This window comes from Benincasa hispida, chromosome 2 (genome assembly GCF_027475165.1).
Source record: "Benincasa hispida cultivar pf3 chromosome 2, pf3_genome.v1.1, whole genome shotgun sequence".
In the NCBI taxonomy this organism is placed as follows: Eukaryota; Viridiplantae; Streptophyta; class Magnoliopsida; order Cucurbitales; family Cucurbitaceae; genus Benincasa; species Benincasa hispida.
In genome coordinates this window covers 49235950-49249145 of record NC_143479.1, presented here as the reverse complement: position 1 = coordinate 49249145, position 13196 = coordinate 49235950, and the positions used below count along the sequence as shown (strand labels likewise).

The window sequence follows — 13196 nt, the reverse complement described above, 5'->3', positions numbered from 1 at the left end:
ATTTTAGAAAATCTACACACATTTGAGAATCAATAGAAAATTGTCAGAATTAGCCTCCAAAAGTTTTCATCTTTTAAAACTAACACCTTTTTAGAAAATTCGTTGGAATAGTTTTTTCAGTCCATCTCAACTGAGATCAACCACCAAAATTTAGATTAAAAAAAAATAACTTTTTTATTCTATCAAATATTTTAGATTTTCTCGATGAAATCCTGAGGTCAGATTAACTCCAAAATTCTATTTGGATTTTCTCAGTGAAATCCCGTATTAAAAATCATACTGCAATCATATGAGATCCATCTAATAATTATTAAATCCATTTGAAATTTGAAAATTTAGATAATTGTGAAAATAGAAATTGATGGAAAAGATTTGAAAAATATATTAAATTTGATATAAAATTTGGCAAAGGTAACCTAATTTAGAGAAAAATTGTAGAGATATAAAATTTGGTATAAGATTTGGAAAGCTTACATAATATTTAAAAAATTAGTTATTAGTAAAAAAAAAAATTTAAGAAAAAAAAAAAACCCAAGTCCCTAAACTTTGATTAGAGTAACAAATTAGTCTTCAAACGGTAATCAATTATGATTTCATCCTTACACTTTCATATTTGCAACAATCTAATCCTTACACTTTAATAAGTAATAATTTAGTCCCTACCTTGAAAATTTATAATATTTTAGTACCTATCATGAAAAAATCTCTTTAAAATTCTGGATTTTAATTATGCAATGACTTAGTTTTATAGTTTATAAATTTTTAAAAAAGAATAATAATAATTAATTAATTAAAAAAATCTCATTCGATTTACATGAGTAAAAATCTTAATCAAATCTCACAATAATGGATAAATCAATACGAATAGTAAGATGCAAGTAAGTTGTTACTGTAAAGGTAAGGAACTAAATTATTAAAAGTTAAAAATAATTTGGGACAATTATTAAAAGTTAAAAAGTAGTTTTTACCCAAAAATTAGAAAGGTGAAAGTAGGGGGTTGTTGAAGCATAAGGACAAAATGTACACTCCACTAAAAAAGAAAAATAAATTCAAATTCAAAAAAGGGGCCTCCTTCGAATTCATGAGATGATGAAGTATACATATGACTTCATATACGTATATATTTGTATATAATAAAGTCATTAAACTCTGACACACATAACGGAGTCATGAAACACTCCAAATATTTTCAAAAGCATCTTGGAAAAGCACCAAAATTTGTGCATTAAATGGAGAAATAATAACAAAACAAAATGCATGGTCATATTGGCATCCAAAACGAGATGGCCCCATGTGCTTCCCAATCCCTCACATAGAAACATACATATTCCCAAAGAAAAGAAAAAATAGCTTTGCCCTTAAATTCAGACAAACTCACTCTGTTTTCCTTCAATGGAGAGAAATCTACTAAAAAAAATCTCATTTAAACCCAAAAATGACCATTTTGATTCCCCACTTGGGATTTCAAAAGGTAAAAAAAAAAGGAGAAAGTGGGGATCTCTTAAAAACTCACAAAGGGTCCAACAAAAGAGAGAACAGCTCAAAAATCAGTTCACATGTGTGCACTACTACATTCAACCACAACCACTTCTGATGGAAGCCAGAACAAACTGTAAAAAAGCTACCATATAATTTAAATTTCAAGCCAGTACAAAAGTTGGGGCCTCCCTCTTCTTCACTTCCTCCAATGCACACAAAACAATGCACATCACAAACAATAACAACAAAATATATAAATATAATAATAATTTACACAATAATCTACAGAGAAAAGGGGAGGGAGGGCTTGATGCCATTTATACCATGTCAGTGCCCCCATGTGATACCTTTGGTCCTTCCCCCATGTGTGGGCCTAAACAGGAAACAGTGTGAGACAAAACAGTCCTCTAAAGTTATAAACTTTCACAAACCAAATCAAAATCCATTTTTGTCCTTGTTTTGTCAATTTGCAAAACCCTGTCTATTCATCCACTCAATTTTCAATTCAACACATCAAAAAGAGAGAATACTCATCAAATTATTGTATATCTAGAGGAGGAAAAGAAAAGGGAGAGGGCAAAGAAAAACTCAGCTCTTTGGGTAACCAACCAACCCCCACTTTCTTTGGTCCCGATGAGTTTTGTGATATTTCACCAGTCAGCTACAACAAATTTTCTCAAAGTCTTCTTCTGTCAAATTAGCTACTACTATGTACACAAAGAGGCTCTTGTGAGCTTCACAGAAACTTTAAATCCTACCTAACTATGAATACCAAGAACAAACAGAACTTATGTGTAGATGAACAATGTAAAACGGAGTTAATCCGACCGTAGTTCTTTAGTCAGCATGGTCCAGCACACACCCAAATTGGGCACAAAATAAAACACAGAAGAAACCTAACTCTCATAAACCAAATCATCTGTCCTAAATGTATGAATTATATGTATTTTCTGTTAGGAGTATGTATTGATGAAGATGATACTTGTGGAGATCCTCTCTATAGTAGTAATAGATCTACTCCTCGAAGTAGGTATAATTTCGCTATACATCCGAGGATAATTCTTCTGCCTGCTATATGCTTCTCTAATTTTTCTGCAAAAGTACAAGATGAACATATTTAGCTATTTCATTCTCTAGAACTCTGAACATGATGCTCCAAAAGTAGCAATAGCTGACGGTAAGAGATTAGTGATCTTACCCTAACATTGTTGATATCTGCTGGCCATGCTTATGTAGTTATTGCCTATATTTCAAAAGATTCACACAAGGAATGATAGAAACCTAAGGAAAATAATGTATCTTACTTTGAATTACTGACTTCTTAATTAGCACGACGGAAAGTGAGCTACCACAAAGAAGAGAACAACAGGACCTTGCCATTCAGCTGTGGGGTAAGAAAGATATTTAAGGGGAAGCTATGTCACCAGCAGGACCAGTAGGGAGTGACGAATTGCTCTGAGAAGATGACGGTAACGTATTGGGACCGCATCCATCCGCTTTGACAGAAGAAAAATCAGAATGTTGACCCAAGGCAGACTTTTTAGGAGAAGCAAATGGGCTATCAGGAAGGACCTGCTCAACACTGACCTCGTGCACAAAGTAAATTAAATAGGAAAAGAAAATGGTTAATACATTGTACCACTGGGATAATCTGAAGCAAGAAATCAAACTGGACCATCATCAGAATGTTTTAATCAGAAGTTAAATTTCAACCTTTTGTGGATTTCAAGCAGTTCGGAGTTGTAGCCATCTTCCGTGGCTTTGCCACTGCTGTTGCTTTGGATAAAACAAGGATTGTCTTCCAGCTGAAAGTTTTGCTGCATGCTTATTGCAGTGTTGGTAGCTACTTGATTATTCTCAAGACCTGAAACAACTCACCATTAGCTAACAGAAAAAGTCACGAGGTAATTGAAAATATTGAAGGAAGAGAGCAGAGAAGACTAAGGAAGAATCAGCAAACCTTCAGAAGCTTCTTGATTTATAAAATCAGGAGGATAAATGTTTTGGTTCATTTGATTATGAGATTCAGTGGACAATGGAGCACAAATAGGTAAATTGTGTGGGTGATGGTGGTGTAGTTGATCATTTTTCAAGTCGGGGAGCTGGAGATTCAATAGTCTCCTTCCCTGAAGTTCAAGTGCTTGTTGCAATTCAACTTGCTCTTCTAATTTCCTACGCAACATCATCCCTTGAGTATTATACATCATTCTTGCTCCTGGATATTAAATGGAACAGATGAATAACCAATGAGAGGCATAGCAGTTTCAATGCAAATACAAAAACTAAAGAATTTAACGGGCATATTCAATAAATTCCCGTAGCTTTTCAAGAACCAATTGGCTGTCAGATTTGGGGAAAGGGAGCATGTCTACTTATTTCATACCAAGATTTAGGTCGTAAGGATCCCGGGGGTCCAGTCCAGAGGGGCTCAAACAAGGAGAAAAGTCACCCCTCTCTAGTTGCTGTTGTTGATGCTGCTGCCTCCTACATTCCATCCCAACTATAAACATTAATGCTATAAAGGTAGAAAGGGAACAGAATAGAAAATAAAAAAGTTCATGGTAAATTTACTTTTCTGGAACTTTTCCCTTCTCCTTGTAGGGTTTCACAAGTACTCGTGATTCGCATATGAAATGTGGATTTCCCTTTGCCAATATATTTTTTACAGTCTCTGGATAGACAAATGTAACAAACCCAAACATCCTCTTCTGTTGGTATGGAATCCTAACATCTTGCACAGGCCCAAATTTGCTGCAAAAAGATGAGAGTTCATCAAGATTAAATCAATGAAAAAAAATGGTCGAGCAATAAAAGCACTTCATTAAAATAAAAATTCCCAAGACATGGATAAAAACCAGCATGGCTTTTATCATGACTGGCTAAATAACGAGAACCCTTCTATCCAAACCTCCATACCAAACTTCTAAACTGTTCCTTGAGCAACTACTCCTAATTCGATCTACATATTATTGCCCATCAGGGCATGTTTCCTCAGGTCGTATTGACTGAGCTTCAGTAAGAGAACTATTTTCACTTAATATAAAACTACATATTTATAGCTTGCAGAAACAGAGTAGATATCAGAAAGTAATTTAAAGATTTTCAAATAAAACATGGCATCCAGAACTTAAAATCATCAGAGTTTGAAAGAAAGGTTGCTCCCCAATTGACATGCAGTGCCTCTAAAGTGAAAACCAATCATTCTAAACAACTTGCTCCAGAGTAGATTATGGACAGCTGATTTACAAATCAAGCAAATCAAATTAACAAAAGACTTCATACCATTAAACTATGACAAATTCAAATATTTTTGAAAAAGCACATCTCTTTTTCCTCATCAGCAATAAAACTTGTATGATGTAGCAAGAAGTATAGATTTTCAAACACATACTCTTGAGCACATCATTGAATAAAACAATGTGAATTTGGGTTCACTTGTAATCCTTGGTTAGTATTATACATCCTCAAAAACTATAAAATTATACATGTAAATATTTTATCTTTTATTTCTAGAATTTCATAAAAGTAAACATTTGAATAAAGCCTTCAAATTATTCGAGTATCCACATGAGATACATAGATGCATATATAGTGCATTTTATCTATGTCATTTCATGTTTTTGTTGCATAGTGTTCATGCTTCTTCAAGATGTACTCAGGTATACAAGAAAACAAAACAATAGGGCAAACAACACAATAGAGACCCTGAAAGTACAATATATCCTAAGTTTAAATCCCATTTCATAGGGGATGGTGATAAAAGCAACTGGGAAAGGGACACATGTAAAGTCGTTAGGTAAAAGCATAGGCAAGGAAGGAAACATCAGCAGGAAGATAAAAATAAGTTAAACATCTTCCAAGGACACGTACAGCAAGATAGATAAACCCATGACATTGACTATTTACAAAACCAAATCCAATTGAATGTTGTTCTCCTTCATTCTATTAGATTTGTTAGAAATGAAATCTAAAGTCCTCAAAATTGTTGTTCAAGCCTATGTGAACAAGGTAGGAAGAAAGAATGTGACAAAGCTCAAATATTAATTGAACAAGAATCGATCGAATATCAAATCATCTAACTACGTTTACATGTATTGAGAAGTAAATACATTCAAAGAAATTCACAAGGAAATGAAAAAGGTAGTCCTCATCCTTAAAACTCAAAGACATAGTTGTACAACCTATACAACATGTCTTGTTCAAGTAAGGTCGTAAAAGTAGCCCTCATCCTCAAATTGAAGTTGTAACAGAACAAAGAAGGATTGAAGAAAAGGCGGGGGCATAGAACATGAAGGAAGGCTCGTGATTCCAGTAAACAGGAAATTAAGTGAGAGGTGGTTATTTGTTAAGGATCAGTACAAAGGGAAAGCATTTGTGCTGGAACTTAGGCTTATTTCACTATGCATTAAAAAACCTCAATGGCCAGCCTCCTTAAAACCCTGAAAAGTTTTAATACAGAAAACTAGGAATCAGATGCAGGCAAGTCGCTGAAATTTTTTTAAAAAGTGAGTAGTAATCACAAACAAAAACAATATTTTAGACTAAATTTCTCAACCATACTCATCTTACTTACTCAACATTGGATTCTTATACAGTTAGGGGGCCAATGACATGAATGGTTCATCAAGATACTTTAACACCCAGAAAAAAGGCCATCACACTTCATTAGTTACCTGAAATACTCTGAAACGTCTTCATCCTTGAAGGTGCTATCAGCTGGGAATGTCAAATAAATCTGTCTGGACGCTGAGTTTCGCTTCTCTGCAGCCAAAGCCAAAAAATCATTCCTTTCACTTCTGGACATGCCGAACTTGTGATACTCATCTCCCATCATAAGTGCAGCTGCTGTAGCTCTAGATTATGCAGTCCAAATAAAGAAGAAAGATTGCATTACAAGCCATTCCTAAATTAAAAACCCCTCCATCCCCCAAAAGAAAAGAAAAAAAAAAAAGAAAGAACCATTATGGGCATCATACACTATATATAGAAGAATGACAAGTCAAAGCACTAAAGTTGGTTATCCATCTCTATCATACCTATGAGTTTCATTTTGTTGTTGAAGTAGAAAATTGATATACTTGTTATACTGTGAAGGTGAGACTCCAGCCATTAACTCAGATGCTGTGGCCAATCTCTGTTGCTGAGCAGCTTTATATCTCATCAACTCCTCACGCTGCTCAAACAAGCCCTCAAGTTTGCTAGGAGAACCAACAATGGCAGCAGAAGGATCAACAGAATCAGAAAAATCACCATGCAAGAACTTACAATTGCTACCATTTTTACAAAAACCTCTAGCAAAGTAAAGACAAGGCTTATACCCAACTCCAAATCCTCCATCTTCAGACCCAAAACAAACATCACTAGCAGAATAGCTTCTTCTATGAAAAGGGGTATCAGCATTGTCCATAGACTGCGTCCAATTCTGCAAACCACGCCCTAATTCCATCCTTGGATCCACTAAATCCTCCCCTCTCGAAGAAGACGACTCGTTCAAAAACGAAAGGTAATCGTTAACCTGAGGCTCTTCAATAACTTCAGAATCCACAAACCCATTTTTATGCTGCAAAAATGGAGGCATTGAAAAAGGGGCAGCTCGAATACTGTCATAAGACAAAAGAGGACTAGATTTAGGGCTAATGACATTGTTAGAAATGCCTGAAAGTGACCATGAACTCGTTGTCGAAGGAGAAGAAGGGTTTTTACTCAAGTCAAAGCCATTATTAGGGATTCTAGGCGAAGATTGAGAAAAAGGGTTACTGTTTAAAGGTCTAGCAATAGGATTAAGAGGCGAAGGCGAAGAAGGTGTTGACGAAGAAGAGTTTAAAGGAAACCCTAAATGAGCTTTCGCCTTCAAAATCAGTGAATGCAAAAGGGTTTCAGGCCCAAAAGCTAAACGTATCAACTCCTTATCTCCAAGGTCTTGAATGAGAAGAAACCCCATGATTTTCGAAGCATTTTCAGGCTCTAAGTTCTTGATCTTCGCATAAACCAAAGTAGTTGCTTCATAAGCATCCATATTCCTTCTTCTTCACTTCTCTGCTTCCTTCAATCAAACCCCACCAGAGAAAAAAAACACTCAAAGAACAAAACCCAAGAAGCTAAAGCCTTAAATCCTTACTGGGTTTCAAGAAAATCCCTGTTTTTCCCAAGAAACAAACACAATGGACTCAAAAATCAGTAGGGTTTTCAACTTTCAAGTGTTTTAGCAAAGTGGGTTTTGCTTAGTAGAGGCAGCAAGTGACAACTTCTATCTCTATCTCTAATTCCTCTCTCTAGATTTTGCAAAAAAAAGAGAGAGAAAACAAAACAAAAATGGTGGTAGTAGTAGTAGATTACAGATCTACTTCAAAGTTAAAAGAGTAATTGTCAAACAGTATAAATTTTGTCATACGTGTGTATTATATGCAACTCTCTCTCTGTATGCAAAATATATAACTTTTATCATATGAAAGAGATTCCAGTGAAGAAGATAGGCCCCAATGCTTTTTCTTTTTCTTCTTTCCAAGATAAAATGATACCCAAAAAAATAAATTTATTAAATTTAAAACTAAACCCTAATTCCAAAATGGGGTCCCACTTTTTTCTCTTCATGTTCTCTTCTTGTTCATCATCATTATCTTTAAATTATATTTAATTAAGATGAGACTCAACCATGATTGCAACCAAATCTTCAAACTCAATTCTACTTCAATCCTATTCTTTTCAATTAATTTTTTCAACCCTCATTTTCTTTTGTCTCATAATTGCTAAAGCTATTAATATTATCCATATTCTGATTAGTAAATTTATATTTTGAGTTGTGGTTTATTTAGAATCGATGGATTAAATGTATGAATATAAGGATAAATGAGGTTGACGAAAAGTGAGAGAATTTGGTGAGACTTTTTTTGATAGGATAAGAATTATGAAACTATACACGTACGGTTAAGGAAATTATATTCGTGATTCCTTTTTTTATTGTTCACTCGAAATTTTTTGATTAGGCATGCTTTTATTCGAGTTACTGTTCTGCAATACTGGTTTAAATTTGGGTTTTGAACTACTACAGATGGTATGAAAATTATATCTCTTTTAATGCAATTTAACAAATGAAGTGGAAGGTAATATGTACGTGACACTTGAGAGAGATGACACTCGAGTGTACGTCGCGTCGCGATAAACTTCTTTTTTCTCCTCAATTACTTTTTCCCCCTAAATTTTCTTGCTCATTTTGATCTATCTTTTTTTATGTCTTTTTTTCTCCGCTATTTAAAAATACTATCTATTCGAACAAATTATTTTTTTGGTCCATAGGTTTTGAGTTTAGTTTCTATTTGATATTTGGGTTTCAAAATGTTAAATATTTAATCCATTTTTAGTTTGTTTTGAATTTAGTTCCTAGGTTTCCAAATACTACAATTTTACCTTTGAGATTTGATTTTTGTTTCAATATGGTTCTTAAGTTTCAAGATTTACATGTTTGACATCGACTTTTTTCACTCAATGCTTACTTTCTATCTTTAGAGTCTCTATTAATTAATTTAAAAGAATTAAAAAAAAAAAGTTATAATTAATTAAGTTTCACTATTTTTTTATCACTAGTTAAAATTAATATTTTACTTCATAATTATTTTAAATCAATTAATAGATATTAATTTCAATAATCGAAAGAGAGTATTCTATAAAAAGTGAAGAATAGAAGTAAAAATTTTGAAATCTATTGACAAACTTAAATTTTAAAGGTAAAATTGTGGCAGTTTGAAATCTAGTAACTAAATTGAAACCAAATGCATAACTCAAAACTTGTGTAACATTTTAAAATATAGGGATCAAATAGAAACCAAATCCAAAACTTAGAAACCGAGAGGGTGCTTTTAGGTCAAGGAGTTGTTATTATAATTCTAGGTTATTATAGTTAGATTATTATAGTTTTTGTTTGAGGTTGAGAAGGAAATTGTAAACACTGTAGGAAAAAAAATGATGAATGTAAAATAGTAAAAACTATAGCACATAGTAAATACGATAGCAAGTGGGGGTTTTGACAATAGTAAAAACTATAGCAAATAGTAAATACTGTAGCAAATGAAGATTTTGAAATAATATTGACGTAGCTAATTGGAAAATAAAAAATAGTATTTAAAGAGATGATTATTATAGTTTTAAGAAATATTTGCCCCAGACACACCGTTTCTCTTTAATTTTTTTTCTTATTAACATTTTCATCTCTAAAGTTTTTGTCACTAATATTTTTGTTCATCTCTTCAAATTTCTTCCTCAACTTAACAAAAATGCTATCTCTAGACTATCTCTAGCTCAACTTTTTTCTCTCAATTGATATTTTTTCTAATAGATTTATATCTATCTCTAACCTTTCTCTCTCTTTTTCCAACTAATATAACTATTCCATATATCTCTCATTCTTTAACTTTTTTTTTCTCTCCCTCTCTAAAGTTGTTTTTGTATGATTTCTCTCACTCACTTCTTTTTATATATACTTTTAATTTCCATGATTCCAAATATATTTTATTTTTAAAAAACAAAAAACAAAACAAGAAAAGCTAACTTCTTTTTATATATGCTTTCATCATAATTTCAGATATATTTTATTTTTTAAAAAACAGAATACCAAAAGAAAATAAAACAAAAAACGGTTATGGAAAAGAATTATAGTTTTTTCTAATTTTAATTAAAATTGAAATTTTGTTTTTTATAACAAAATTATATATATATATATATATATATATATATATTGTTAAATAAATATGATATATTCAAATATAAAATAAAGAGGAAAAATAGAGTTATCAAATGGAATAGTTTTGAATACTCATAGATATTAGAAACTAAACTCGTTCGCAATATATGTGTGTACCACCTAGAAAAATAAGAAAATGTTCACACATAGAAAAAATGTCAAATTATTTATAGAAATAGCAAAAAAAATTATTGATAGATACTGATAAACTTCTGTCACTATCAGTGATAGAAATTGATAGAAGTCTATCGCGAATATTATCAGTCTCTATCAAAGAATATTTAAATTTTGTTATTTTGTATAAATAGTTTCTCTTATTTTTCTATTTTCGAAAATTCTCTTATCCATGTTTTATTATCATTTTCAAGTAATTTCATTTCATTATGAATTCAAGTTCTTGTCTTATGATTAATTTTTTGATATATCCATATGATATCACCATGATTTAAATCATGTATTTCAATTTAAATTTAAATATAATAAAGTATATCAACTCTCAAATTAATTTTGGTGAATCAAGCCATAGTCCACCCTATCCAAATTTGCCTTCACAAGTCCTAAAATGAAGAATCAAAATCAACTTTTGGTAGTTGGGATTTGCCCAACTTGACTTAAAACTCATTTAATTATTAATTATTGTTGTTCATTCTTAATGAATTGCATTGAATGTGTTCCAAACCCAAGAAAACAAAATGTTTTTGTCAAAATGGCATTTATTTATGTATTTATTTTATTAATCTATCATTTGTTTAATTTAAGAAGATTAAATGAAAACTCAAACTTTACGGATGTTAAATTTATTAAAAATGTTATTTATCGTGAAGATAATTATTTAAACGTTAAAAGTTTAAATTATCGTGAAATTTTATTTTATTGTAATAAATTAACTATTTTATAGATTTTATTTTAAAAACTCATCGACAATAACTATATGACTTTTGCAATATTAGCAAATTCTAAGAGATTTTTTCTTTTGTCTACTATTATTTTGTTTAATTTAAGATAATTTAGTGGAAGTTTAAAATAGGTTAAAGTTTGCAAACACATATTTAAGTTTATGATTCAGTTTGATAAAATTAAAAGTTTAGATTAAAAATACAACACAACTTTTGCAATTTCGTAGATAAATGTTAGCCTTTTTACTCTAATTTTTGTTAAACTTATTATAAAATTTAGGTAGTGTTCATTATTTTAATCCTAACTAGTCGAATACGACGTGGTTGCATGTGTTTTATAGGAATAAAATAAATACTTGAATAAAAGATGTATTGATTAATTTATTTTTTTCATAAAAATAAGTCTTTCAGAATTTCGTGATAATTATCTCTTAATTAAAAACAATTATTTTTTATATTTTTATTTGAATGCTTTTATTATTTCTTAATTTGAAATTTTAATAAATCCAAAAAATATATATTTTCCATATTTGTGTGATAACCATCTTTTAGTTTTTGCTTTTAAATATATATATATATATATATATATTTTGATTTAGATATATCCTATTATTTTAAACTTTAATTTAAACGAAACTATATTTCGTCATTTTTAATTCGATGCTAAAAAAAATGAGAAAATTAGAATTTTTTTTTAAAAAACAACGGTAAAATAATTTATTTAATAATTTTAAATGTGAAATTACCCAATATCTTTATAACCATCTACTAAAAGGGATAAAAAGGAGAAAATGAATATTCATCCTCCATAATCTCTTTTAAATAGGATATAGATGTTGTCTTATTAGATACTCTTGAAATTTAAAATTTAGGTTGAATGTCATATAATTACACATATACCTCAATTTAAAGGTGCAATCTTTTTGATTTTCCATTGTTTCCATATGGTTCCAAAATATTAGTCCCAACCAACATTAGCTTCCATCACATCAAAAAAAATTTCAAATAACAATTACTCCCTAGTCTCTTTCTCACCCTCATTATTATAGCATAGAACTTGTAACAAAAATGTTTGGTTGCAAATTTACTATTCAATTGAAGAGACACATTAAATAGGCTTAGTAAACTACTTAAATTTGATCTACATTCAATTCGTGGTTCAAAAAATTGTCATATATCATATGATATCAAATTTGAGAATAAAAAAAAAATCATGTATATGTTAAAGGTCGTGAGGGACAATTATAAGATTGTTATAAAATATTAAACTAAAAACATTTTGAATAGTTAAATTTTATACTCTTAAAATATTATTTCTTATTTATAGTGTGCTTATGATTTTCAGTTTAGTGAGTAAAAATATAATGAATAATATCATGTCCTTGTAATCTTAGAATAAAGGAAAAACAAGCAATTTTGATCAAATTAACTGAAATATTACAAAATTTTCATTGAGTTATAACCATCACATCTTCTCGTGGCGTTTTTTTCATCTAATAATTTGATCAAATTAAAACTTCACTTAGTCATTAAGAAATAAAAATTTATTTTTAAAGAGAGCAGTAAATTACTTTTCTCGTAACATCCCTAATTAAGTTTTAATGTAATAATTTGGTTTGATTCTTTTTTATCTTGATTATAACAAGGAAAATATAACAAAAAGGTGACGAAAAGCATAACATATTGTCATCGGTTATATTATAATTATAAACGTTGCAAGTCATGTAATGCAGTGTCATTAACTTTCTATTTCAATCAATTGTCATTTTTTTAGTTCAATGAATTGTGCCGAGTGAGACACATGAAACTCTTTACTTAACTATATTTAGATTTACTATACTTTTCTATAAACTATCATGATTAAAATGCTATAAATGAAAAGTACATGAATTAAAATATTAAAAAGTGAGAGAAAAATGAAAGTGACCACAACTACTATTTTACCTAGTTTTAAATAAAGTTGGGAAGTAAAAATTTTGCAATTAAAAATAAAAGTATGATTAAAGTTTACTTTACCACATCCACTTCAAGATTTTTCACATATCTCCATATTTACTATTCTTTAATTCTTAAAACAAAAGTAAAAG

The 13196-nt window shown here is 30.4% G+C and overlaps 1 protein-coding gene across 2 annotated transcripts; it reads right to left on the bottom strand.

Moving 5' to 3' along the window:
* Nucleotides 1-2074: 2074 nt before the first annotated feature.
* On the bottom strand, nt 2075-7851 carry LOC120071096 (zinc finger CCCH domain-containing protein 55-like). Of its 2 annotated transcripts, XM_090311182.1 has the most exons (8): nt 6798-7802; nt 6516-6677; nt 6153-6332; nt 4051-4230; nt 3863-3963; nt 3440-3694; nt 3193-3343; nt 2678-3061 (listed from the first exon to the last, which is right to left on the bottom strand). In XM_090311182.1, exons 1-8 carry the CDS (start codon nt 7493-7495, stop codon nt 2884-2886), a joined length of 1905 nt encoding a protein of 634 aa, XP_090167308.1. In that variant the 5' UTR covers nt 7496-7802; the 3' UTR covers nt 2678-2883. The 2 variants fall into 2 exon arrangements, with proteins under 2 accessions (XP_090167307.1, XP_090167308.1); XM_090311181.1 differs by having other exon boundaries at nt 2075-3061; nt 6516-7851.
* Nucleotides 7852-13196: the final 5345 nt, after the last annotated feature.

Bases quoted from the DNA above. Each gene is read 5' to 3' on its own strand.
- LOC120071096 (XM_090311181.1), bottom strand. From the start codon at position 7,495: ATGGATGCTTATGAAGCAACTACTTTGGTTTATGCGAAGATCAAGAAC. The intron at 3,695-3,862 runs GTATGAAATAAG...TTTAATATCCAG, and splicing joins TCCTTACGACCTAAATCTTG to GAGCAAGAATGATGTATAAT. The intron at 3,344-3,439 runs GTTTGCTGATTC...GAGTTGTTTCAG, and splicing joins AAATCAAGAAGCTTCTGAAG to GTCTTGAGAATAATCAAGTA.